Below are 27509 nucleotides of genomic sequence, written 5' to 3'. Positions count from 1 at the left end.
GAGGATCCCCCTCTCAAGTCCTGGCTCTTCTACTTTGATCCACCTGGCAGAGGCACGAGGGTCATGTGGGGAGCAGAGGGATGTGTGCTATGATTCTTTCACGCTGACAACAGATTGCTGCTGCTGGCCCGCCCCTTCTGCTTTCTGACCTGGTACACCCCGTTTCTCTGCTGAGTTGAGTTCAAGGCCAGCAGCCATCCGCTTTGCCTGCCAAGTTCCTCCGTGGCCAGACCCGCTGGCAGTTGGAGTAAAGCTGATCCTCCGTGGCCTGCTTTTCTGGGGCATATGGTTTGTGTGGCAGGGCCTGCCAGAGAGAGCAAGATTTCCCCCCTGAGAGCCCCTAGAGAGGGTGGTGGTAGTCCTGGCATGCCAAGGCTTCTCCAGAATCTATGCCCTTACTGTCCGCAGGGACAGGCACCGGTGCTCTGTGACCACTGAGGGCAATGAGCGAACCAGTAGGGGGATACTGAAGGAGCTGGCCAGGCTCTCTCACACATGTCACTCATTTTCTGGTGGGACCCTCACGCAACTCGGCTCCTCAGCTCCTCCGTGTCTTTTCAGAAACCAAACCCCTGGTCTGGAGAACATGGTAGGTTCCTATGGCAATGGGCCTTTTCGCTGTTTCCATGGCAACCAACACTCAGACCATCTAGTCGCTCGTCAACTGTCAGCTGTAAGAGAATCGGATTTAGTTTACAAGCTGAGGGTAAGGCCCAGGGATCCTCTGCGAGGAAAAGATACAACAACCCCAATCGACTCAACTCCTCTCAAGACTTTTAGTCAACATCTGGGGGACCCATAGCCTCTTTCTACCTTGAATCCACATTTCCAACACACACAACTGAGCATCCCAGGCCTTTCAGCCTGGCACACGCTTATCTCCATTCCTGATCCCATTTCCCCTTCAGAAAGCCACTGTGGGAAGCACATATTTCAGAGGACACTCGCCCTGCTGACTCTATGCACTGTTGTTCCTAGGTACCCCAACTTTGTCCCCAAACTAATTCTGGAAGCACCGTTCTTGGATCCTGTAAAGATCATCCAAGGTCATCTTCCCTTAGATAACCTCACCACCTCAAGTGCTTTCCTCTGCCTGGGGTATTATCACTCTGTTTTCTCAATCTCTGTGAATATGATCATATTTTCTCCTTCTTTCCCTCCTGAGACAAGACCTGACATAGTCTAGGCTGGCCTTGAACTCACTATGTAGCCAAGAATGACCTTAAACTTCTTTTCCTCCAACCTCTTACTGCCTAATGCTAGGACTACAGGCATGTGCTGCCGTGCTCAGATTATTGCTCATGAGTGTGGATCTGGTGAGGACGGCAGCTTGTCATTTGCCTTGTATGGCGATGACAGCCTTGGATGTCAGCCCAAGTTTAAGACAGGATCTCACTTGTCACTGTATACGGCAGGCTAGCCGGTGCAGCATGCTGGGATTACATCTAGTTTTTTTTTTTTTTTCCAAAGAAGTTTTTGTTCCCCCCAGCTTTATTTGTTTTAGGTGTATAGGTGTTTTGTCTGCATAGAAGTCAGTGTGTGTGCAGTGCCTGAAGACAGTGTCAGGTCCCTTGGAACTGAAGTCACAGAGAGCTGTGAGCCACCATGTGGGTGCTGGAAATGGAACCCCAGTTCTCGGGAAGGGCAGCCAGTGCTCTTAACCACTAAGCCACATCTAGCTTTCTAGTGGGGTCTGGGGGTCAAAGTTCAGCTTCTCACACTTACACACGCACTTTCAAGCACACAGGATTTGAAATCTAAAGAGCAGCGGACTCGTGTTCCTGGTGGTCTCTTGGGAGTCTCATAATTTAGGCATAACAAAATGATTCTACCCTTGCTGGTGTTTATTAGTACAAAGAGCAGACTCTAAAACTGGAGTCTCGAGATTTACCTGCCTTGGAGTCATGTAAGAAGAGAGCTGGGTCCAAGGCTGCAGGCTTGTTCGGGAAGTTGGAGACTAGCAATGGAAAGGGCAGGACCCTCTGTATACCTAGGATTCGCTGCTTCTCTGTTAATGACGGTGAACTTTCTGTAGAGATGACCTTTCAGACTAATCCTCCCACGGGAGTCCTACCTATCTCATAACTGCAGGCTCTACTGAGCTCCAGTGGCGGGTAGGCAAACAGACCTCAGCAGCTTGGCTGCCTCCTGCTCTGATTAGGACACAAGGATGTACATTAGTGGAGTTTTTTTCCTCCCTAATTTTTTTTTCTCATGAGGGCAGAAGAGGAGGAAATTTGGGGTTGGGAGCTAGTAGCTGCTATGGAAGTGGAAGGCGAGAAGACTCTTTTGGGAATAGGAGGTCAGCAGACACAGAAGCGAGTTTCTCCCGGCCCCTCCTCAAGCTCCCGTACAAGGAAGATAGCTTTAGTTTTCGGAGGAGACACATTAACACACATTAGACTGCGCCTCCTGATTTTCCTATTTCTAGACAAAAAGAGCAGCCCGGCACAAAGGCTCGCATTGACAAGAGTACATACTACATGCCTCATTTCACCTCAGGCCGCACTATCATTGTCCCTGGTCAATGAATTAGGAAACTCAAACTGAAGCACAGAGAGATGAAACCATTCGTAGCCACATTCATAGCTGAATAAATGACAGAGGCAACATTCAGCCACAGGCAGTTGGAAGCAATGACCTCAGCAGGTAGCTACTTTTGGGGTTCACACGATTCTGACTCATAGTGTCTACATGGGAAGACAGGGTGGGCTCAGTGTGAAAAGACACACAAAAGGCCCCGGTTAGGCTGTACAGTGTGAATCGCTTGTCCTTAATAACTTCATTACTGGCCCGCTGCTGTCCCCTGGTGGTTTGCCTGGGAAACTCACAGGGGAAGAAATGCGAGGCTCTGGTGCCATTGGGAGTCTATGTACAGGGCACACACCTGCAGTCCCAGCACTGGGCTAGAAGTGGGAGGATCAGAAACTCAAGGTTCTCTGGCAAGTTCAAGGCCAGCCCGAGATACCCTAGACCTTATCTCAAAAATGTACATAGATTCCATACAGCAAACTTTGACCCATGGCCATTACTGTCACTTTCTCTCTCTGTTAGACTTGGTTTCATTTAGCCCAGGCTGACCTTGAACCCATTATGTAGATAGGATTGTTCTCAAAACATGCAGCGATCTTCCTGCCTCTGCCTTCCAGTGCTGAGATTATGGGTTTAAGCCTCCAAGCCTAGCTATTTTTTTTTTTTTTTTTTGGGAGGTGGGGTAGGGGTGGAATGTCAGATGTTAAGTATATAGCTCAGGCTGGTGTGGAATTCATGACCCTCCTGCCTCTTGTGAGATAAGTCTATCTCTCTCTATGTATCTATCTACCTACCTACGTATCTGCTTCTGTCTGTTTAAACAGGATCTCATTAGGCAGCTCAGACCAGCTTGAAACTAAGACCGCTCCCACCTCGTGACAGCTGCCACCTCTCCTTTTCTGTTTCCATTTCTAGGCTTCCCCACCAGGGCACGGGATGCCCCAGTCACCATGTCCCTTCCCCTCTCCTCAAGTATTGCTCTCCAGCAGGTAGTGTTTGCTGCTTCAAGCATGCTTGACAGTATAAGGCTGTGTGGAGCAAAGCAGAACAAGGTCGCTCTCTGTGGTTAAGGTCTAGCTGGTGAAAAATAAAAGGAGAAGGGCAGTTTCTGAGAGCCCTGTCTTCTCTGCAGCTTCGGAACCAGTGGCCGGCAGGCTATGGACCTAAGAGACTGCTGTCTGGAAGGAGCAGGTGATCACAGCTTGAACACAAATGCAAAAATGGCAAGTTAGTATTTACCAAGAGGCTCAACCTCAGATGATACAAGTTAATACTGATAACAACAACAACAACAACAAAAAACAAGACCAAGCACCTGCAACCAAGAATTGTCTTTAATGAAAACCACTAAAGAACAAGAAACAAGAGCTTAACCATAAAGAAGCAGCTGCTCAGAGCTAAATTTCTGTGGCAGAACACCCCTCCTCCAGTCTCTGGGTACAGTGGAGAGTTAGTCATTATTGTTGAAGCGTTAGGGCTGAGGGTACCATCGAGACTCAGTAGACCGATTAGCCAGGTGCACGGGACTCAGGAGGCACTTAAGAGACAATACCCCAGCTAGCGGGACGTCTCCTGGAAGCCACCCTTCACGGATCGCAGGCCCTGGGTCAAGCAACCTCGTCCCCATCCCATCAGGCAGGGCCTGGAGACCTTAATCCAACAGCAAACAGGAGACTAATCTCTCCAGTCCCCTCTTCCCTCCAGTCTCTCTTCCTCTGCAGCCTCAACAAAGGGGCAATGGCTCTGAACTCTCAGGAGTAGTAGGGTCGCAGATACTTTTATGGAGGTCGAGGCATAAAACAGCAGTCTTGAAATTCTGTTCATCTTATGGCACCGATTTGGTTTCAAGTCTGATCTCTCCCTCCATCCACCACCTCTCACCCCACAGAGACACAGGGCACTGAAGGGCTTAGGCTTTGATCTCTACTGGGATCCGCCAGCAGAACAGGTTTTGCTTTTTGTCATCTTCAAGTTTCCATTCCACCACCAGCTTTATCTGGAAAAAGGAAAGGAATTGGGGAAAAATTAAACCAAGACTTGATTTTTTTTTTATCCATAATTGGCTTAAGTGTGCACCTTAAATCCTCATTCTTTCTTTTTAAGTCCTATCATCATGAAGCCTGATTAGGATATGGCCACTGCCTGTACCCTTAGGCTCAGAAGAGTGAGCCACGTTATCCAATCGTGTCATCCAACTTAGTCCAGTTTATCAACGTGTAAGACTTCTTCCCCCTTCTTCTTTCCTGCTTCAATTTTTAAACATTTTATTTTATGTATAGGTACATTTGCGTGAATGTATATGCGTGTGCACTACTGTGTCTCTGCTTCCCACAGAGGGCAAAAGAGGGCATCGGATTCCCTGGTACTGGAGTTACAGATGGTTGTGAGCTGCCTCTTGGTGCTGGGAATGGAACCCAGGTCCTCTGCAAGAGCAGCTAGGGCTCTTAACTGCTGAGCCAACTCTAGCCCCTCCCTTCTGTTTTCTTTTTAAAAGATACTGAAGTGAGAGCTAACCCAGACTAACCCTGAACTGACTATGCAGTGCGGCCTTCCCCCTACTTCAGCAGCCTGCATCCTGGGGTTATAGGTAGACCACCACGTCTGGTTACCAAATGTGATTCTAAAAAGTCCTTCGAGTCTCTTTCCTTTTTCTCTTCCCTCCCTGCCTTTGTTGAAACAGAGTTCTTGTTACATGGCTGTAACTGACCTAGAACTTGCTTTGTAACTCAGGCTGGCCTCCTGGCCCTCCTGTTTTCTGCCTACGGAGCGCTGAGATGACAGGCGTACATGGCTGAGTTTCCCGCTTCTAGCAGAGGCATGTCAACAGAGCCTTACAAGAATACTAATTTTAAAGTTAAATAGCTTCTCATTTATTTGGCAAGCTGCTATGGCCTTTTCTACTTGAACTCTGAGAACAGAGGGTAAAAGCGCTTAAAGATTCCTCAGTGCAAAGAAACTTTCTTGTCAGCTAGATATGAAATGCCGAAGCACGAGGATGGTCCAAAGCAGCAGTTCTCAGCCTGTCAGTCGTGGACCCTCGGGGTGTGTGTGTGTGTGTGTGTGTGTGTGTGTGTGTGTGTGTGTCAAACGACCCTTTCATAGGGGTTGCCTAAGACCACCGGAAAACACAGGCATTTACATTATGATTCATAACAGAAGCAAATTTACAGTTATGAAGTAGCAATGCAAACAACTTTACGGTTGTGGGGTCACCACAACCTGAGGAACTGTATTAAAGGGTCGCAGCATTAGGGAAGCTGAGAGCCGCGGGTCTAAGGCAGTGCAACTGGATAATTTCAATAATAACCACCCTGTGAAGCCACAGAGTTTAACTTCCTCGACCTGCACGGTTGGCCCCAATCATTCCTCTTTCCTCTTCCTGTCTTGTTTTATTTCTTCTAAAACAGGTTCTCACACTGTAGCCCAGACTGGCCATATAGCCCAGGCTGTTTTGAATGCTCCTGCCCCGACTTTGTGAGGGCTAGGGTTACAGCATGACCATGTACAGGTCGTGAGCTCACTTCTGATCATGTATCTCACTTGAGATCTTGACCTTGACCTGCTGCATTTAAGCTACGATCTCTGTTGTTTGTTTCCTGAGACACAGTCTCACTTCTTCACGCCAGGCTAGCCCGGACCTCTGGAATTCATTAGATAGTCCAGGCTGCCCTTCAACCTATAGCAATCCTCCTGCTTAAGCCTTCTGTATGTTGGAAGTGTGAGCCACTGTCCCTTCTAATTTTATAGTTTTTTTAGACAGTCTCACTGTGTAGCCCTGGCTGGCCTTGAACTCAGAGACTCTCCTGTCTCTGCATGCTGAGTGCTACTGGGATTAAAAACGTACACCAATAGCTTTTTAATTTTTTTTTTTTTTAAAGATTTAATGAGTCACCAGGACCTGGAATATAAGAGTGTTTTGTCGGCAGGTATTTAAGAGCACCGTGTGCATGCAATACTCTAAGAGAGCAGAGGGTGATGGATCCCCCAAAACTGGAGTTAGAGAGTTGTGAGACACCATATATACAGCACTAACTTGGGTCCTCTAGAAGAGCAGCGAGTGCTCCTAAGCACCAGCCAGCTCCCCAGGACCCCCACCCCCTGAATCTAGTGAAGTAGCTCTTTATTTATAGGAAAAAACAATTGCTTTGCTTCCTCCATTTGTATCATGATTCCTCTCTAACATGACCACTTCAGCACTAACTGCAAAAAAAAGGAAGTCTGGGTTTGCCCATCAAAACGAACACTGGTTTTCATTCAAACTGTCTTCATAATGTAACGCTCGAGGGACAGTAACATCCACATTCTTAAAAACTTCGCTTTCTTTTCAAGACTTGTATACGATACTGTTTTACTTGGTGTTTAAACTAACAACTTAAGCTGTTTTTCAGACTAAGTGCAAAGTACCTACCGTAAATCAGGCTCTGACAGACATTCTGCATGCTGAGACTGTGAACGAGCCGTCTACCCACCTAAAGATGCTGCCAAGACAACTCAGACCTTTAACTATTTGTTACTTGGCTAAAATATTTTTAATAACATGGCACAAGCTTTGGACTTATGGCACCCCTGGGTCCCTCACACCTATCTCCTCTCCCTCAGGCTTTTTCTGATCCACCAGAAAAGAGAGGCCCTTTGCCCCAGTCCCTGCTTCTTCCTCCCAGGCTCCAGATGTCTGACCCAGCCCTAGGGCCTCTTGTTTTGCCAATGTTACTTACAGAGGGGTATTCGGCCTTCACTGGCAGTTTGTTCAGGTAGTTGTAGGTCTTGTCTTTCTGGATGGGGCAGCTGATTCCGCTCTTACAACCATCAGGCTGAGGAATAGGGAAGTAGACAGGAAGCCCTGCCAGGATGCCATGTACTTGGGCAGTGCTGTTCTGGGATTTAGTGGCTAGGAAGAAAGAGAGTCGGATGGTGAAGCAGCCATCAAATACATTCTCAGATGCTGGGATGGCTACACCAGCAGACCAGAGAGCCCCTTAATTATAGCGTCTCCATCTTCCCGGATCCCGCTTAGCACCTAGCCCTGTGTACATGATGAAAAAAGCTGGTTTCCTTCCTTGCTCTCCATCAAGGTCATCGGGGTACCTGGACAAAGAACCTTATCTCCCATGACCACTGACTTCTGTCAGGGTGTTTTAAATACCAGGGTCCAGCAGGGCAGCGACGGGTAATCCTTTAGATATTGCATAAGATTAAAAAAGATGTCCACTTCTTGGTAGCCTCTAGCCTCCTCACTGCAAGATAAGCAGGAGGGAATAAAACTATTATCAGATTAGAGCGACCAGTTATTACAACTCTCAGGCAGAGATGAAGGTAATCTAAAGAGACCACTGATTATCTGACTCCCTCTTACTATCAGGCTACTGAAACAATGTGCCCTGAGGAATTGGAATTCCCCCTGCAGAAAGAAAAAAAAAAGCTGGAGCCATGATGCCAGCAGAAGAAGGAACTTGGCATGCAGGAAAGTCACAAGGTTCTGACAGCTCAGAGCCAGGCCAGGAGCTGAGCCAATGACACATCAATGCCATGACCTCTCGCCTGCCTGTGTTTAAACCTAACTCCAATCGGTATCCCCAAAGAGCTCAGTAAGCCTCCAAGTTGTTTCTCTTCCCTGTGACCATATGAGTAAGTTCCCTTTCTCTGCTTTTCACTCTTACTTGTCTTTTTAATTGGCATATTGAGGATGAGGCTGAGCCTCCACTGTCAGGCTGCCAGGGCCCAGACCTATACCCCAAAACCTTTAGTAACATTATACATTGTTAGGGCATTTTGGAGATCTAGGGTATTGGTTGTGTTTCATTCTTTTAATCTTTAAATAATTGAAAAATAGCCTCAATGACATTTAGTCAGTGGGGGAGGAATGTGGACACGTCACAGCTTATGTGTAGAGGCCAGAGGACAACATTCAAGGAGTTGGCTTTCTCCTTCCATCATGTTGAGTTCTGAGGTTCAAGTTCAGGCTGTCAGCCTTTGCAATAGGCACCTTTACCTGCTAAGTCACCTCACAAGCTCTTAATTTAATTTTATTTTTTAAGATTAATTTATTTATTTTATGTATATGAGCATTCTAGCTGCATGTATGCCTGCATGTCAGAAGAGGGCATCAGATTCCAGTATAGATGGCTATGAGGCACCACGTGGTTGCTGGGAACTGAACTCAGGACCTCTGGAAGAACAGACAGTGCTCTTAACAGCTGAGCCATCTCTCCAGGCCATTAATTTTATTTTTTTTTTAAAGACACATTGTTTATTCGCCAAAATCAGTGGCACACACCTGTAATCCCAGCAGCATTTAGGGAAGCAGAGGCAGGCAGATTTCTGTGAGTTCCAGGCCAGCCTGATCTACAAAGTGAGTCCAGGACAGCCAAGGCTATGCAGAGAAACCTTGTCTCAAAAAACAAACAAAACAAAACAAAACAAAAACAAAAAACAAAAAGAGAAAGAAAGAGAGACATTTATTCAGCATCATGATCAGGCTATTTCTTTTCAAAATCAATAACACAGCTGGAGAAGAGTGTACATTAAAAGCCTTCATGGGGGGGGGGGGGCTGGGAAGTGTGCCTGGCAGTTAAAACACCAGCTGCTCTTCCACATGGTTCAGTTCTCAGCACCTAGATGGTGGCTTACAGCCATCCATAACTCTAATTCTTGGGGATCCAGAATCCTTTCCTGACCTCTGTGAGCACTGGGCACTTGTGTGCTGGCAAAAAACAGAAGTCTAAAAATAAAAATAAGGGGTTGGGGATTTAGCTCAGTGGTAGAGCGCTTGCCTAGCAAGCACAAGGCCCTGGGTTCAGTCCTCAGCTCTGGAAAAAAAAAAAAAAAAAAAGACAAAAATAAAAATAAAACAAAACAAAACCCAAAAGACATAAAGATTATGAAATGGAACGAAACAAAATCTGCATTGCTGGAACGCTTTCTACTTCCCACAGTACAGAACCTAAACCAACTTGTTCCACAACTGGTCACAGACACACTGCCCAGAAACAACAAAAGTGTCTAAAACATGTCTTCTCTGTGCGCGGGCCCTGTCCCCACCACTGTGCTTTGCTGAGTTCATACCTGTCGTGACCGGTGGCTTCCTCGTCACCTTCCAGCTCTCCTCTCCTGCTGAGCTTTGTCGCCTGTCAGTAACTAGAACCCTTCTACCACAGATGGCAACTGCTGCTGCCAGAACCAGCCTCATCAGCTTGGTTTTGTGGTCTAGCTAAGTACCTTTTTACCACCACAGGAGCCAGAGCCTCTGCCTCTAACACTTCCTTTGGTCGCAGGTCCAACATTTAAAGGCGGGCTGTGGTGACTGTCAAGATCACCGCCTACAAGATCATTACCATCCGCCACTGCCACCGCTGAAGCCACCGCATCCGCCAAAGTTTCCTCCATACCTCAAACTGCTATTGCCACCAAAACCACCTCCCTGACCACCACCGAAGTTTCCAGAAACACTCTGGGTTCTCCGACTTCTTGGGGTGGATGAAGCCCTGGCTATGCCTTGCTTCCACAGGGTTTTTCTTAGTTCCCAGCTGTGGGCATTCACAGGATGGTGTTACTGAAGGGCAGGCTTATTCATGGGGCCATGGTTGTTAAAGGTGACAAAACCAAAATGCGACCTGGTGTTTGGGGATCTTCCCTTGCCACAGCTCTTTGGTTGCACAACTCTTCCAGACACCCTGTGTGGCCGTGTAGTCACGGCTGTGCCACCTCCTCCACAACGGTGTCGTGATAAATACCAAAACTTTCCAGTGTTTGGTGCTGGGGCAAGGGTTCTCTATTGCTCAAAATGGCTCCTCAGACTCCATCAGCTGTCCTGAGACTCAGCTCTAGAAAAAAGAGAGCTCCAGCAGATGTTTGGGCTCCTTAGATTTTTTTTTAAAAAATTATTTATTTTGGTTTTTTTGAGACAGGGTTTCTCTGTGTAGCTTTGGGTGTCCTGGAAACTTGCTCTGTACATCAGGCTAGCCTCGAACCCAGAGACCTGCCTGCCCCTGCCTCCCAAGCGCAGTGAGTAAAGGCGTGTGCCACCCCTCCCCCACCCTCACCCTGGTGTTTCTCCTTTTTTCTTCCTTTTTTTTTTAATTTTTGAGATAGGGTTTTTCTACACAGCCCTGGCTATCCTGGAACTCACTATGCAGACCAGGCCTCTGTACTTCTTCCTGTCTCTGTCTCCCGAGTGCTGGGATTAAAGATGTGCACCATGTGGCCTGCTAAGAGACCCTGGTGGCAAAGCCTATCTCGTCCAAGTATGGACTAAATGTAGAGTCAGCAGCTTGGTGGCTGGCGAGCGCCTTTACCCACAGGGCTGTTTCACAGTCCCCTTTTTTCTTTTGAGATAACAGTTCTCAACCTGTGTCTTGGTCCCTTTAAGGAGGTGAAGCGACCCTTTCACAGGGGCCACATGTCAGATATCCTGCGTATCAGATATCTACATTATGATCTCTGACAACAGCAAAATTACAGTTATGAGGCAGCAACAAAAGCAATTTTATGGCTGAGGGTTACCACAGCACGAGGAACTGCATTATAGAGCAGCAGTCCGAGCTGCCCATCCATCTGTGTAGGGGGCCTCGGTCCAGCCCATGTATGGTCCTTGGTTGGGGCTTCAGTCTCTGCAAGCCCTGCTGGGCCCTGGTTAGTTGGCTCTATTGGTCTTCTGGTGGAGCTCTATCCTCCCCTCCCCCCCCACCCCGACACACCCCTTTTCCCACAAGACTCCCTACTCTTTGCCGGCTGTTTGACTGTGAGTCTCTGAATCTGTTTCGATCTGCTTCTGGGTGGAGCCTCTGAGACAACAGCTACGCTCGGCTCCTGTCTGAGAGCATAGCAGAGTATTGTTAACAGTGCCAGGGGCTGGCTCTCTCCCAAGGGGTGGATCTCAGGGTGGGATGCAAGGGGAATAAATAAATAATTAAAACGTAAAGATAATTGGGCTATGAAAAAAAAAGTAGCAGCATTGGGAAGGCTGAGGACCACTGAGATAAGGTCTCTCTATGAAGCCCTGGCTAGCCTGGAATTTACTATATAATATAAGGCTGCTCTCGGGCTCACAATTCTCCCCCCACAGTCTGCCTTCAATGAACATTATGCTGGAATCCCATTGTTCGCTTAAACAATTTGTCAGTCACTGGTGAGGCATATGGTAGCCTGTGGGGAGCCAGGAAGCCTTGAGGGACTGTGTAAAGAGTAGATGAAGCCTTGAAGGAATGTGTTAGTACTGATATGGTCATGGTCATGTCAAGGACCCAATGCCTGAGACCCATGGGAGTGCCAAAGCCTCCTCTAGTTAGTGTGAATGCTGACAGTAACTAGCAACTGCAGCCTGCCCCTCCCAGGTGTTTACTGCCTGAGGCCACTCCCCTATGGAGACCTCCTACCCAGACTAGCTAGCCTCTTGGTAGGTACCACCCCAGTGAGTGCCTGTCCTTTCTTCACGCCCAGGCTGTCTCAGGCTTCTGGAACCGGGCAGCAGGAGTCCAGTGTGAGACGGGTGTTTGAGGACACAGTTGTGGCCCTGGGGGGGCCCTGTGTCCTGCTGTGAGACATCACACAGCTACGCTGGCATCGGAGAGGCTCTCACGTAGCTCTGACTCACTGCTAAGCGGGCACATTCCCTAGCTTTTGGGTCATCTTTTTTAGACACTGTGAAACTACTCCGGGATATTTTCCCCTCCCTATTTCTAGCCAGAACTGTAAGTTGAATGTGCTTCCTTTTGTCAATCCAGTCCTCCAGGTTTCCTTTCAGAGCGAGACAAGTGATGGAGAGTTATGGTGCCAGATTCCGTCTGGTCCAGGAATTCTAGCTTTCTGCTAGTCAGAAAGGAGGCTGACAAACCCTTGACACCGGCCACGGTCCCCTACATTCTCATACTCATTTCAGCGCCTCACATTTATATTACGGTCCAGCATGAACGGGGGTTAAAGATCACATGAACTCACCGCTCGTGAAGGTGACGTTGACACTGTAGGACTGGCCTTTGTGAAGCTCACAGGGCTGTGTGGAGCATGGGCTCACATTCACCTCCTTTATGACTCCCACCTTAGAGCCTGAAAAACAACAAAAGTGGGTTTGAACAGGACGATGCCTGGCTCATTGCGCGGAGGTGCGCTCCCCTCCAGCGTTCCTGTTTCTCTTGGGACTACTCTCCTGAGATGAACTCTTTAAGACAATGCACGGTCAGAAGTGAGAATTCGGGGCCGCATAGATGGCCCAGCCCTTGTTGCACAGTGTGAGGACCTCAGTTCGAATCCCCAGAACCCAAGGGAAGCCGGATGTGGTAGCATGTGCTCTTCCAGAGAGATGGAGCTAGAGAAAGGAGAACCCTGCATGCTTTCTAGCCAGCTAGCCTGCAGGGTGCAGCCAGCACAGTGGCAAAGCCCCTATATCAAACAAGGCAGAACCCCGAGATCGTACTCTGATCTCAACACATTTACACCCACACATACATCATGCCCCCCACCACATACACACTAATGCACAAGAGGCAAGAATCTTGGTACTGCTAAAGTCAGTCCTATATATTGAATAAAAAGCTAGCTGATTTCTTGGCCAAGACAATACTAATACTTGTCAAATTAAGAAATATAGTAAAGCTGGGTGGTGGCGGCAGCAGAGCATGCCTTTAATCCAGCACTTGGGAGGCAGAGGCAGGAAGATCTCTGAGTATGAGGCCTGTCTACAGAGCTCTGGGACAGCCAGGACTACACAGAAAAACCCTTAAAAAAAAAAAAAAAAAAAAAAAAGACAGACAGAGAGAGAGAGAGAAAAAAAAAATGAAAAGAGTTCATTCTTTTTTTCTACCAAGCAGGTCCTGAGAATCAAACTTAGATCTTCAGTCTCTACCCACTGAGCCATCTTGTAGACCTCTGTTTTGCATTCTTAAAGGGAGAGTTACAGTTTAAATTTAAGCCTTGAGAATATTGTTCTAGATCTTCCTTTTAATTAAATATACCTGTTCTCCCATTCATTTTCTAGCAAAGAGATAAACATGTAAATCTGATGAAAGTTGGAGACTACAGGAAAAATCGCATCACATACAAAACCATCTAGAAACGTGGTGCCTAAAACGCCAAAGAGAAGGTCATCCTCCCACCAAGTTCTTCAACATGCAAGCATGGTTTAAGCAGCTATTTGTTAGAAAGTCAAAAGACTGCTCTGGGCTGGAGAGATGGCTCAGAGGTTCAGAGCACTGTCTGCTCTTCCAGAGGACCTGGGTTCAGTCCTTAGCACTGACATGGTGGCTCACAACAATGTTACTTTAGTTCCAAGGGCTCCAACTCCCTCCTCTGGCCTCCAAAAACACCACACATGTATGCTGTGCCTATGTTTACATGCAGGCAAAACATCCATACACATTAAAAAGAAAAAAAGAAGAATGGCACCAGGAATTTCAAGTCAGGAGTTTCCTCGGTAGGAAGGATGAGGGAAAGCAATTATTGTGTTATTGGAAACCCTAACCCCTGGAAGCTGAAACTGGAGTCTCATGTAGGCCAGGCTGACCTCAAACTCTCATGTAGCCAAAGATCGCCCATAGCAGCAAGGATGAAGACAGAGTCCACAGTCACTTCAGCCTTAGGAGTTCATTCGTGCCTTCAATGCAGAACAGAATTTTGGCCAGTCTGAAGCAGAGCTGACATTTTATTCAAAGTAGTAAAGGGCTTGGGTTTGTTGGTAGTATGCTTGTTTGTCAATCCCCATGTTCTCATAAAACACATATGCTGGTGCCCATCCGTAACCTAGCACTTGGGAAGGTCTTAAGTTCAAAGTCATGCTCAGTGACAAAGTGAGTTTGAGGATGGGCCAGGGTGACAGCCTCGGTTGTAAAACCATTATCGTGAAGCCCAGAAGGGAAACGTTTTGCTAAGACTGCCTGTCTCCCGAGAAAGTCCATCTTGACTGAGCAGACAGTAGAGATTTCAGGCTCGCGCATAGCCCACTGAAGCTGCATTTGGCCTCCTCATCCCCAAGCCTTCCCTCCTTGCAGGCGCCCTTTCCCATGGGAGAGTATCCCTGGCCCCTGGCTGCTCTGAAACAGTCTCTTTTCAGACTCTGGTCTCTTTTCTGCCTCCTGTCTCAGAAGAGAGAGGAAGGAAGGAGGGAAGAAGGGAAGGAGGGAAGGAGGGAAGGAGGGAAGGAAGGAGGGAAGGAGGGAAGGAAAGGAAGGAGGGAAGAAGGAGGGAAGGAGGGAGGGAGTAAGGGAGGGAAGGAAGGAGGGTAGGAAGGAGGGAGGGAGGGAAGGAGGGAAGGAGGGAAGGAAGGAAGGAAGGAAGGAAGGAAGGAAGGAAGGAAGGGAGGAAGAAAATAATAAAAGCACACCTGAAAGCCAATCATGGGCTTCTTAAAGAAGTGTTGGTAATTATTCAGACATTTTTAGGCTGGGAATGGTGGCACAAGCCTTTAATCCAGCACTCTGGTAGGCAGAGGCAGGCAGATTGCTGTGAGTTTGAGGCCAGCCTGGTCTATAAAGCAAATCCTGGACAGCCAAGGCTACAGAGAGAAACCCTGTCTCAAAAAAAAACAAAAAACAAAAAACAAAACAAAACAAAGCAAAACAAAACAAAAAAAAAAAAAAAAAAAAACAAGAGAAGAAACCCTGTCTTGGAAAAATAAAAAAGTATTTTTAATAGATTTTAAGCACAGGGAAGAGAAAGAAGTAAAGAATAGGACATTCCCAAGGATACAGGTTTTTTAAAGTGGGGATGACATGTCTTAGAATTACACAGGCAGAGACAGAAACACACACACACACCATTTTGGTAGCTCCCCAATTTCATTTTAACTAAGATGGCCCCTTTCCCTTTTCTCTTTTGATAAGTGAGATTATAGGGTAGCTCTGGCTTGGATAAGATTATAACCTGATAAGATAAAGCCAGGAGTGACTAAGAGTTACACAGGGGTTTCTGGTGAGAGACTAAAGTCCAGCAGGCTTAGAGCTCGGCAGGAACATGGCCAGAAACAGCTCACTGCTGCTGGACTCTCCTGGGTAAGGGCTCCTTTCTGCTCTTACGTCGCCATAATTTTCTCTTTAGCTTTCTGCAAGTTAATCTTGAACTCCGGGTCCTCCTGCCTCCTCCTCCCAAAGGAGGCCCTAGGGATGTCTGGCTGGTGACTATTTGAGACTCTAGGTAAAGATCTAGACTCAATCAAAGACGTTTTCAGATTTCTTTCTTCCTTGTTTTATAATGTAATTTCATTCTTCATTCATTCATTCATTCATTGAGGTAGGTCTCTTTACGTAGCTCTGGCTGTCCTGGAACTCACAGAGATCCACCTGCCTCTGCCTCCTGAATGCTAGGATTAAAGGTTTACGCCACTACTGCCGAGCTATAATGATTTAAAAAAACATTTATTGTGTGTGTGTGTGTTTTCACGTGCAGAGGACTATCTGCTGGAGTCAGTTCTCTCCTCCAACCAGGGAGGCCCTGGGGCTTAAACTTAAACCTGGTGGAGGTGCCGTGGGCTCCCCCACCTCCCAGGCCTCTTCTATCTTAAAGGCTCCAGCTGCATATCCTTACTGCCCATCTTTTGTCCTTCTCCCCACAGTCCTGCCAACCCTCTGCCTAGTATTCGGTCTTCTCAGGGCTTCTTCCTTTGCCCTTGCCTGGCTTCCTAGAGAAATAAGCAGCTGTATTAGTGGTCCAGGTTACTCAGTCAAACTTAGCTTTTTGAGTTAGTGGTACCTAAAACCCCTGACTTATGAGTGAGTGGTTTATGGAATTTAAGAGGAACCACCATCTACCCTCATTATAGAAATGGCCCTAAGAAAAGGAAACAGCTCCCTCTCAAGTGGGAGGACACTTCACGGTACTTCTGTCTTCCTGTTAGTCATGTTCTCCCAGGGCGGAATATGAGAGGCTCATTTACAGTGTGTAAAGTACCCTGGCTCTAAGTTAACTCTTGACAAAGTCATTAAACTTTGACTTTTCCCAGCACCAAATAGAGGAAAAGGAAGAGGTCAAGATCTTTATAGCTCCAAAAAACACCCAGGGTCCCGACCGGGCGAGGTTCTGCAGGTCAGCCAATACCTGTAGCGCTTGGGCAGCTGAGACAGGAGGAGCACAGTTTGAGTCTTATTTCACACAAACAGACAAATTAATAAAAAGACAAGCTTTGGTCCCAAGCAGGGCTGATTCACTCAGAAGACGGAAGCAATACCAGCTTCCCTAACTGGTAGAGAAACAGAAGAGAAGCTTTTTAAAGAGAAGGTATTTTAAAGGTGTGCTATGATGCCTTGGTGCCGGCCAGAAGAGAGCTGCTTCCCAGGAAGAGATTCCAGCCAGTCCTGACACCTTGTTAGACCACCCTGTAGGACAGACCTGAGCTGACTACCTTATTGTTCATGTTCCTCTATTTAAGAATGAACCTCTCATCAGTACCTAAAGACAGACTGGTGGTTCCTTTCTATGTTCTTTGAAATATCGCCATACTGAGTAAATCCCCTTTCTCGTCTTTTAAATATTACATGCCCTTTTCAAAAAACACTTTTAAGGTTTTTCCACTGGAAGAGCAGTAAGTGCTCTAAACCACTGAGCCATACCTCTAGCCCCCTTTACTTGTCTCTTTAACTGGCATTTGTGACCATGGCCACGCCGAGCTTGTGGGGGTAGTCAGGGCCCAGGCTTTCAGTCTGCACATTCCTGTAACCATACCAGTTGTGGGCACTTGACCCTGGATTTCTTTTCCTCTCCAGTAAAATTCCTAGGCTAAGGGCTGCTCAGTTGCTAGAAATCATATTCTTGTGAGCACTACTCATGTTTATAACACAACGGTCAGATAAAGAAAGGTGATTCAAGCCCCTGACACTGGACAGCAGAGTGGGAGGGGATGAGCAAACGGCCTGGCAACGATCCGTGACAGGGCAGGTTAGCCACAGGCCTGTCACCTGGGTCTGAAGTCTTACCAGCTCAACTTCCTCCTGTGCAGCCTTAAGGCAAGATGATACTTCACATCTGGAGCTGGCCTGAGGGTAGTGAGCCAGCAGCCTGCTCATTTGGAAACTTATCTCTGGAACACCGCGGTGCCCCTGAAGCTGTTCATTATGATCGCTATCACTTCTGGACTGAGTCCATGAGCAAACTGCTGCTCCTGGGTGGGGAGGCAAGGCCTCCTCTGGCACCAAAGCGAAGCCTCTCACCTTAGCTACACTTCATGGACGGAAATGATGTTTGCGGCCGACAGTATGGACTCCTGTTGTCTTGAAAGCAGAATGAAGAGAGTAGGCAAATTTGAGACTACACTGCCTGCTATGTAGTTACCAGGTTAGCTCAGAACTGTTCCTGTAGAACAGGAAAGGACATAGTGAGAGCAGCTGACTTTCTCTACCTGGGCTTGCCCGCAGGCTGGAAGCAGTCTCTGAATTCCAGGACAGCAAAGGCTAAATCAAACAGAGAAACCCTGTCTCAAATAAAAGCCAGGCACAGTAGCACACATCTGTAATCCCAGCACTCAGGGAGGCAGAGGCAGATCTCTGTGCATCCGAGGCCAGCCCGGTCTACAAAGTGAGTTCCAGGACAGCCAAGGCTACACAGAGAAACCCTGTCACAAAACACAACAACAGAAAATTCCCTCTACCATCATAATGATTAATTAGTTAGCAGCTCGAGATCTGTAAATGACACTTTGGGATCGCTATCTCCTAGTTTGCTTGCACATGCTCTCCGTACCCTCTACAAGTGTGAAAAATATGGTCTTAGACCATCCTATATTGGTGGGCAGGAAAAATGAAGTTGAAACTCTTCGAAGCTGGGTCTCACGTGACCTCACTGGCTCAAAGGAAAGGGTACTGACAGTTCTTTTGTGCAGTTTTTTTTTTTTCTTTCTCTGCCCCCTGACAAGAGGTTCTCGGACTTCAAATGTCAACGGAACAAACTCCTCAGTTCCCACTGCAAATATTGCCCAAGTAGTTTACTTGGTTCCGTTTCTCACTTGAGGAGATCCCACCCCAGGGGAGGCTGGGCAGAGAATGCAATGCAAGAGCTTTTTACCTGGGTGCTGAAATTTTTACATTGTAAATTCAAAACATGTCATGGGAACACCCTCATTCTCTATCTCCCCCCCCCACCTGCCTCTCCACCCCCCCTCCCCGCTTTCCTTTAAGTCCCCTGTAGGCCTGAGAGATGGCTCAGCAAGGAAAGGTAGTCACTACCAAGGCTGAGAACCTGAGTTTAGTTCCTGGAATGCCCAGACAAGAAGGGGAGAGCTGACTCCTGAAAACTGTCCTCCAACCTCCACATGTATGCTGTGCATGGGTGGACCCTCCTACATACATATGCATGCATGAATGAATGAATGAATGAACGAAACATGAAAAAAACAACAAAACAAAACAAAAAACAAGTTCTTCCCACAGGTGTAACCTGCCTTAAATTTTTTTTTAGCCAGGTAGTGCAGGACTTTGATCCCAGCACTCCCAATGAACAGGCAGGCAGATCTTTTTGAGTTTAGGCTGGTCTACAAAGCTGTCTCAAAAACAAACAAAAACATATTGAAGTCCAGCTGGGCAGTGGTGCCACACACTTTTTCTCTCAGCAGTGCCAGGGGGAATCTCTAGAGGCCAGCCTGGTCTTCAGGGGGAGTTCCAGTACAGACAGGGCTACAGAGAAACGCTGTCTTAAAAAACTAAAAAAAAAAAAAAAAAAAAAAAAAAAAGAGCCTGGCAGTGGTGACACCATGCCTTTAATCCCAGTACTTGGGAAGCAGAGGCAGGTGGATCTCTAAGTTCAAGGCCAGCCTGGTCTACAGCGTGAGTTCCAGGACAGCCAGGGAAACAGAGAAATCCTGTCTCAGCATATATATATATATATAATGTATATTATATACATATATATTATATATATATATCCAAAGTAGCTCAGTCTCCTGCTTACCAGATGTAGGATCATACACAAGTTAGTCTATGTGCTTTAGTTTCTTTTTCTGTAAAACAGATGGTGAGGGATAAGTTAATAAAATTAATACAGTGGCTTTACCCAAGTCTTGATCCTAAGTCTAACAGGGGAGGACTGGGGGTGGGTATCTCTGAGGATATTGCAAGCAGAAAACCCGAGTTCAATTCCCAAAACCCACGTTAAAAACGCCACTTGTGGTGGGACACGTGTGTAATCCTGACCCTGGGAAAGGTGAAGACCGGAAGACCATCGGGGCTGCTTGGCTAGCCAATCTAGACTAACTGGCAAGCTCCAGGCCAATGAGAGACCACATCTCCAAAGAAGCGGATGGTGTTCTTGAGGATGACCTGAGGGGCTGTACTCAGCCTGCCACACGCTTGGGTACACACGAACACACACATACTAAAAATAAAGTAACATTCTAAGAAGTTTAACAGAAGGAAAAGCAATACTTAAAAAAAAAAAAAAAAAAACAACCAGCCACTTCCGGCTAGTCTCTTGAAATGGCATCTGGGAACTATTAATAGGCACTTGTCCTTACTAACCAACCCAGTTCCACCACCCACCTTTGCTTTTGCCTTAAAGGAATTTTTAATAACATATTAGAAACAGTATTAATTCCCTCGTTTGCTTTTTCCGTTTATTTACTGAGTAGTTACTATTACCTGGATGCTGGATACAAAGAAGCTACTTAGCCTGGTTCCTCATTCAGCCGAGCGGCCTTAGGAAGGCTTACTCTACCCTCCCACCCCCACCTCCTCAGGGTTGTGTGTGTGCGCCTGTGAGTGTGGCACCTGAGGAAGCCAGAGGCATTGGACTGTTAGTGGGTACAAACAGTCGTGAACCACCTGACTCGACATGAGGGCTGGGAATCGAACTCTAGTCCCCTGGAGTAGCAGTAGATCGCTGAGCCATCTCTCCAATCCTACCTAATAACTGTGTCTTTCACCCATGACTGCACCTTTTCACTGCCCCTTCCCTCCCACTCCCGCAACTAATTGTACAGGCTTGACTGGATGAACTCAGAATTTCTACCCTCCCTTACATTTTCCAACAATGAGTTGGGAGGCAGCGTTGGGAAGGAGGAAAGAAGGAGGGTGTCGCAAGGTATCAATAAAAATAAGCGTTTTATAGGAGACAAGGGTCAAGAATCACGAAATTCGTTAGTCCAAAGAAAACCCTACTTTGTAAAAGAATAACTTACAAAAGGAGAACTTTTGTTTTTTTGGGGGGGCGGCACGTGTAAGGCCGGGGCAGGATTGACACGGATTTGGAGGGCCAAACAAAGAGGAAATGGCTAGTGAAGGAAGATACAAGGCATCTAAAGAAGTGTCCATCGACTCAATCCGTGTTGATGCAGACCCGCGGTCTACCCTATTGTTTTAGTTTTGCTTTTATTTATTTACTTACTTACTTACTTACTTACTTATTTATTTATTTATTTATTTATTTATTTATTTATTTATTTTTTCAGGCAGATCTCACTATACTGCCCAGGCTAGCCTTGAGTTCGTAATCCTCCTGTCTCCACCCCCTCGAGTGCTGCGAAAGCATGCCCGCTTGATGTCCACCCAAGAAACTTTAGAGAACTTCAGCGAAAGGTTCGTTTTGAGAGTGTAGAGATTTACCCCAGCACACGACTGCACGGAGAGACGAAGCTGCGTGGCGGTGAGGTTAAGTTTCATCAAGGCTGGTACCTTCAGACCCAACCTACGTTCCACCCGGGGTTCGCGGCTGAGCCCCACGTTCCAGGAACCCGCCCCATGCAGCCCCGCGGATCTCTCGAGAGGGTTCAGAGCTCACCGCAGTCCTTGAAGTGCAGGGGCTCGGCCTGCGCGGCGGCGACAAGCGCCAGCAGGAGGATCGTGGCGGTCAGGAAACGCATCGCAGGTCAGAAGGCTCCGCCGTCCAGGAAGGAAAAAGCAGCCGCGGCAGTCACAAGGTAAACTTGTTCGGGGGACCAAGGGAGGAGCCGGGTCAGGCCACTTGTGATCAGTGACCAGCGAAGACCCGCCCGAGCCCCGCCCCGGACTCCAAGGCGCTGGGCTTGCAGCTTCCTCTTTATCCCCGCCCATCCTTTCGGCTCCCAGGCAGGGCCTGCCCAGAGGCCGCTTTTCTTTGCTTTCGTCCCTCTCTGTTGGCACCGCCCTGCTCCGGTAATTGGAAGCGGTTTCAGCCAATCAAAGCCCACTTAACTCGTTTTATCCAATAAGCGTTGTCTAGAGGCGGGGCTTCGGTGAAACCCCGCCCCGCTCCGCTCCCTGCCTCCCGAAGCCCGGGGTAAGGCGGGAATTTGGACAATGCTAGGGGCGGAGCTTACGGAGCAAGATGGCGGCCGCCAAAACCCTGTCCCTAACTGCCGCGGCGTTCCGGGCGGTCATTCCCTGGCGCCGGGGCAGGTACCAAGGGTGGAAGGTCACTTAGGAAGGGTGTTAGGTTCTGCGCCTTCAGGACAGATGGGAGACTGACGCTCACCGGGGAGATGAAGGTTTGGCAGTTCAGATGAAGGCGTCTCCAGGTTTGGGTACCATAGAGGGTCATCGGGTGCCCCTCCGTTCCCCGGACTCATCCTTCTCCTCCACATCGCAGGCTCGCCGCGGCCTCTCCCGGGCTTTTGACTCGCTGGGAAGCGACGTCCTCCATTCCAGATGCTGGCGAGGGACAGATCCAACTCACAGACAGCTGCGTCCAGGTAGGAGGCCCGACCCGGGACGGCGGGGCCCAGGAGAGAATCTTAGAAGAGTTCCCTTTTATCCACCCCGTTATCTCTTCTTGCGTGGCGTTTTTGATCCTCTTTCCTACATTTCAGAGGCTTCTGGAAATCACCGAAGGGTCAGAATTCCTCAGGCTGCAAGTGGAGGGAGGCGGATGCTCCGGATTCCAATACAAATTTTCACTGGATACAGTTATTAACCCCGACGACAGGCAAGAAGGAACGGATGGGTCGCTAGAGGCTGTATCAGAGGGATAAAAGTGACCCCATTTTATGACGCGCTATTATTCAAAACTTAGAAGCCTCTGAGTGTGCTTAACACCCATACTGTGAGGGCACAGCAAAGATTTGGTCTCCTGTTTCAAAATAAGGAAGAAAACTGGCTTACTTAAGGTCCCTTGGCTAGTAAGCTGAGAAAGGCTGGACTAGTTTCAGACCAAGTCCCTCAATATTTCTTCTATTCATTACGTTGACTCTTTTTCCTTCAGATAAAGTTAGCATCTGCTAGAGGTCCTAAGCGATATTTCGTATATTGGAGAACAGGGTGTACCCCTATGGCCTCATGGTGTTGTGTTCTTGGTGTCTGCAATATTCGTCATTAATGATTTCCTCTTGTCATTTCAGGGTATTTGAACAGGGCGGGGCAAGAGTGGTGGTTGATTCTGATAGCTTGGCCTTCGTGAAGGGGGCCCAGGTGGACTTCAGCCAAGAACTTATCCGAAGCTCATTTCAAGTGTTGAATAACCCTCAAGCCCAGCAAGGCTGTTCCTGTGGGTCATCCTTTTCTATCAAAGTCTGACACAATGACAGACGACCCTGGGATCGACACCAGTTGTACCATTGCAAAAAACCTGGGAATAGTAGAATCCTAGAGGTTTCTTTCTTATCGTGTCCTGCTCTTGTCTTATTTAATTTAATCCAGGAGTGCTTTATTTTACCACTATTAATTACGGAATGCGAAGCTTTGACTCTTGGCCTTAACATTGCACAGGGGAAGGGGAGAGTATTAAGGCCAAGTCCAAATGCTGTTACCTCAACTTTAATCACTGGTTGGAGCCCAGTATAATTTGTAGTACCTCCAAGACTCCTAAATTTGGAGTTAACTTCTCTAGCCTTCTGAATTGTTTGTACATATGTGTATAGCTATGTATAAAGCATCATTATAAACTAAGTACTTATTGTGTTTTCAATCAGGATCACAGTTTGGGTAGCTTGAACACCAGCAACAAGGCCAGAATCAATTAGAAGAGCAAACAAAATGTTGTCCTGTCTTGTCCATCAGCCCATTCACCCTCCCTCCCTTCCTCTCTCTCTCTCTTTCTCTCTTCCTTCCTTCCTTCCTTCCTTCCTTCCTTCCTTCCTTCCTTCCTCTCTCTCTTTTCCCCTTCCTTTCTTTTTTTGTGGTCATACCCCACTGTCCTCCCAGAATTGGACCTGGGGCATTATACCTGCCGGGCAAAAACTCTAGCACAGTGGTCTCATCCCGTTGGCCTCGACCCTTTTGGGGGTCGCATATCAGCACTTGAATTATATTCCTAGACTGTTCTACTTTCTATTTAGAGACAGGATCTCACAAAATTTCTCTGGCTGCCTTTGAACTTTCAGTCTTGGTACCCCGTTTAGTTGAGATGACAGGAATGTGACCATCCCAGCTGTATCGCACTCTTCTTGAATGTGTGAGGAATTTATCCTTGTGTCCTATGAAGCCCATTTTCCACTTATAGGGAACATACATCTTATTGTTATACTCAAGAATATACTCAGTCTTATAAAACCAGGAGATATCCACACCCCCCCCCCCAAAAAAAAAACCCTCCAAAATTTGGCCAAACCCCTGTTGATATCTGAATTACTTGAAAAGTGGCCTTTCTGCTCCATGCCCACAGTGGCGCTTCAAGATTCTGTGACCATTTAGTAATTGAATTTGTGTAGAATATGTTTCTTCGCTTGCCTTATTATAGAAAATGTCTGGTTTTATGCGTAGGGGAAGTTGTTTCTTCATTACTTGTAGATAACAGATGGGAACCTTAATTTTTTTTTTTAATTTTATGTGCATTGGTGTTTTGCCAGCATGTATGCATGTGTGAGGGAGTCGGATCCCCTGAGACAGGACTTACAGACAGTTGTGAGCTGCTGTGTGGGTTCTGGGGAATTAAAACCTGGTCCTCTGGAAGAGCAGCCAGTATTCTTAACCACTGAGTCATTCCTCCAGCCCCCTAGGAAGAGACTTTCAAGAGTGTATTAAATATAAGATGACCAACAAAATTTGGATTTTTAGATATACAAGTAATTTTTCAGTGTGTTACTTAATCTTTTTAATATGTGTCGTACTTGTATATGTCTACTTGCTAAGCCTTCCATTGCAAGCCAGTGGGCATTAACAGAAAACTTTTTTTTTTTGATAGAACATCAAAAAGTAACCCAGTCAGCTCCCTATATAAACAAACAAACAAACAAACAAACAGAACATATCTACTATAAACTGACAGCTTGCAAAACTTCAGGCTGGAGAAAGTTTGTTCTTGATAAGCTATATTTTCTGAGTTTTTACTGGATTAATAAAGTAAAATATTACTATAATGGCATTTTTAAAAATAGCACTAATTTATAGCAATTTACTCCAGGTCAGTAAGTGGGAATGCGCTTTCTCCCTCTGTGTGTGTGTGTGTGTATACAAAAGTCAAAGTCTTCAGGAAGCAGCTCTATGTGTACATACATTTAAAGATGAAGGGCTAAATTTCCACCTTGAAGAGTGTCATTAAAGGGGCTGGTTGAAGAGATGGCTCAGTGGTTAAGAGCATTGCTTAAGCACTGCTTTCTCAAATGACCTAGATGTGAATTCCAGAACACACATGGTAGCTCACAACTGTCTGTGACTCCAGGCACCCACATGGTACATAGACATTCATGCAGACAAGCACTCATATACACAAAAATAAAAATTTAAAACCAAAGAATGCCACTAGAAAAAGGATGTCATTCACAGCACATCTGTCTCAAGAGCAGCATGTTTCCAAAACTGCATCTCTTTACAAGTCAACATGAGAGTATTAACAACTACAGAAACCATCAAGATGAGTTCCAGATTATATTATGTTCTGAATTAAACTGTGCTCATGGGCACTCCAGAGTTATTTTAAGTCTTCAGTTTTAATCTTGTGGCTCAAAACATCTTTGCTTTAATTGGTTTTTTTATTTCTATTTTCATCTTCATAATTGGCACAGTCCCTCTTGGCAAATTTCCAATTGTTCTCAGCAAAGTCTCATAGACACATCAGGTTCCGCTGTGGCATCTTGATCTTCTGCTTTGCTCTTAGTACTGAAATGCTAACTTGTCAGCTTTGGAATCGAATCCCTAAGTGACACTCCTCCATAGACAAGATCTCCACATAGCAAGAAGCTCCACTCTGTAATGCAGCTCTCTCTTCAAGCTCCGGCGAGCCGGGAACACCAGCGCTTCTCACTAATGTTTCTTGTTTCCTGAGTTCAAGCCCAGTCCCCTTTGCGTGAACTTTGTGCACTGTAGACTTTTGGATGAGTTGGTCTTGCACTTGGATGCTGTGTTGGCTAAAGTTCCTGCTACAAGCCTCATTCCACATAAGGAGAGCTTTTAAAAACACAAATTCTCGTGATTTTTAAGGCACTTAAGTGTGACACTTAAATGGGCTACAGAACTTGAAACAATCGTTGTGCAGTGCCGTGGAGCCCAGAATTATTTAGACAGATGCTAGAAAAAGAACCAGCACCACAGTCACCACAGATAGCTATTAATATTGATGCAGAAACCACAGACAAGTGGACCTGGGGCAGTTACTAGTTACATGTATCCTTTGCTTGGCATCCTAAAAGTTTGTTGTAGCAAAGAGCTGGAGAGATGGCTTGGGTCAAGAGTATATACTGTTTTCAGAGAGAACCTAAATCCCATCTTAGCACCCATATCAGGAGGCTCATAACCTCCTGCACCTCCACCTCCAGGGAACGAGACCCCCTTTTCTGGCCTCCAACCTCCCGTTCCACTCATGGGCATGACCCCTACACATACACAATGAAAAATCTTTTCCTGAGCATGGTGGCACACACCTTTAATCCCAGCATTTGGGAGGCAGAGGCAGGTGGATCTACACACAAACTCCAGGCCAGCCAAGGTTATATAGTAAGACCCTGTCTCAAACCAAACAAAAAACCTTGTTATAGCAAAAACTTGTATTTAGGTTACTAGATAGGAATTAAGGTCATCTAGTAAGACAATTTGCCAAGGAAAATGGAAATAGAGTTTGGAATCAGAAACTGTAACAGAAACATTTTCAGTGGGAAATCTAGGACACAGAAGCAAGCCTCTCCTCTCACATGCTTAGAGGACAGAAGGGAAGTTAAATGGACCCCTTGCCTGCCCATGGAAGGAGGCCGATGCTACACGGAAACACTTGTGCACACACATTACTAAGATTCAAACTCAGTGGCGCTAGCTGGGCCTAATAGGATTTTCAGTTCGGACTACTAACAGCCTTTCATTATTCTTAAAAGAGATTTTTTACTACATTTTAAGTGTACTACTGTTGCTGGACAGTGGTGGTGCACACCTTTAACGCCGGAACCCAGGAGGCAGAGGCAAGCGGATCTCTGTGAGTTTGAGGCCAGCCTGCTCTACAGAGTGAGTTCCAGAACAGCCAGGGCTATCCATAAATAAATGTGCATGTCTGTGTACGTGTGGACAGTGCCCATGTAGGCCAGAAAAGGGTATCAGATGCCCTGAGACTGAAGCTACGGACAGTTGTGAGCCACCATATGGACTCTGGAAGAACGACCAACGCTCTTAACCTTTGAGCCATCTCTCCAGCCCCCTGGAAGCTACTCTTTCAGAATATTTTTTTTTTTTTGTGTGCGTTATTGATGTAGTGGTTTTTTAAAACTCCCAAGCACGAGCTAAATGTAGTCTCCACTAAGTTTCAGTGGCCAAGCGGGCAGAAAAAAAGGTCCCCTAGAATGCAGAAGCCTGTCAGTTGCCTTCTGGTAATGGGAGAATTGGATTCTGTGTTTAGAAAATGGCAGGTTGGAGGAAAACAAGAGCCATGCTTCTTGTTATGTGAGGATTTTATTTAGGGAAGAATGTCTTTCAGGAGACTTAATCCTGGAGGTGGGGGACACTTCATGAGGCAACTATAGTGTCCAAGAGTCTCTTGAGTGATTTATACCCATGGCATGAAGGAATGAGCACAGTGGACTATTTGCTTGGACTTACTTTTCTTTTTTCCCCTTCCTTCCTTCCTTCCTTCTTTTTTTCTCTCTCTCTCTCCTTCCTTCTTTCCTTCCTTCCTTCCTTCCTTCCTTCCTCTTCTTTCTTTCTTTCTTTCTTTCTTTCTTTCTTTCTTTCTTTCTTTCTTTC

General features: G+C 46.7%; 2 protein-coding genes across 2 annotated transcripts; one reads left to right on the top strand and one right to left on the bottom strand.

The window, feature by feature from the left end:
• Positions 1 to 3848: 3848 nt before the first annotated feature.
• On the bottom strand, positions 3849 to 21431 carry Npc2 (NPC intracellular cholesterol transporter 2). The gene is made up of 4 exons (XM_055593209.1): positions 21217 to 21431; positions 12466 to 12573; positions 7248 to 7420; positions 3849 to 4528 (listed from the first exon to the last, which is right to left on the bottom strand). Exons 1-4 carry the CDS (start codon positions 21296 to 21298, stop codon positions 4442 to 4444), a joined length of 450 nt encoding a protein of 149 aa, XP_055449184.1. The 5' UTR covers positions 21299 to 21431; the 3' UTR covers positions 3849 to 4441.
• A 270-nt stretch (positions 21432 to 21701) lies between these two features.
• Isca2 (iron-sulfur cluster assembly 2) lies at positions 21702 to 23010 on the top strand. The gene is made up of 4 exons (XM_055593042.1): positions 21702 to 21812; positions 22003 to 22105; positions 22223 to 22338; positions 22751 to 23010. The coding sequence occupies exons 1-4, from the start codon at positions 21742 to 21744 to the stop codon at positions 22923 to 22925; spliced, it is 465 nt and encodes a 154-aa protein (XP_055449017.1). The 5' UTR covers positions 21702 to 21741; the 3' UTR covers positions 22926 to 23010.
• Positions 23011 to 27509: the final 4499 nt, after the last annotated feature.

This window comes from Psammomys obesus, unplaced genomic scaffold (assembly GCF_907164565.1).
Source record: "Psammomys obesus unplaced genomic scaffold, mPsaObe1.curated_primary_1811, whole genome shotgun sequence".
Taxonomy (NCBI): domain Eukaryota; kingdom Metazoa; phylum Chordata; class Mammalia; order Rodentia; family Muridae; genus Psammomys; species Psammomys obesus.
The sequence above is the reverse complement of the archived record's forward strand: the minus strand, read 5'-3'. Positions and strand labels throughout refer to the sequence as shown.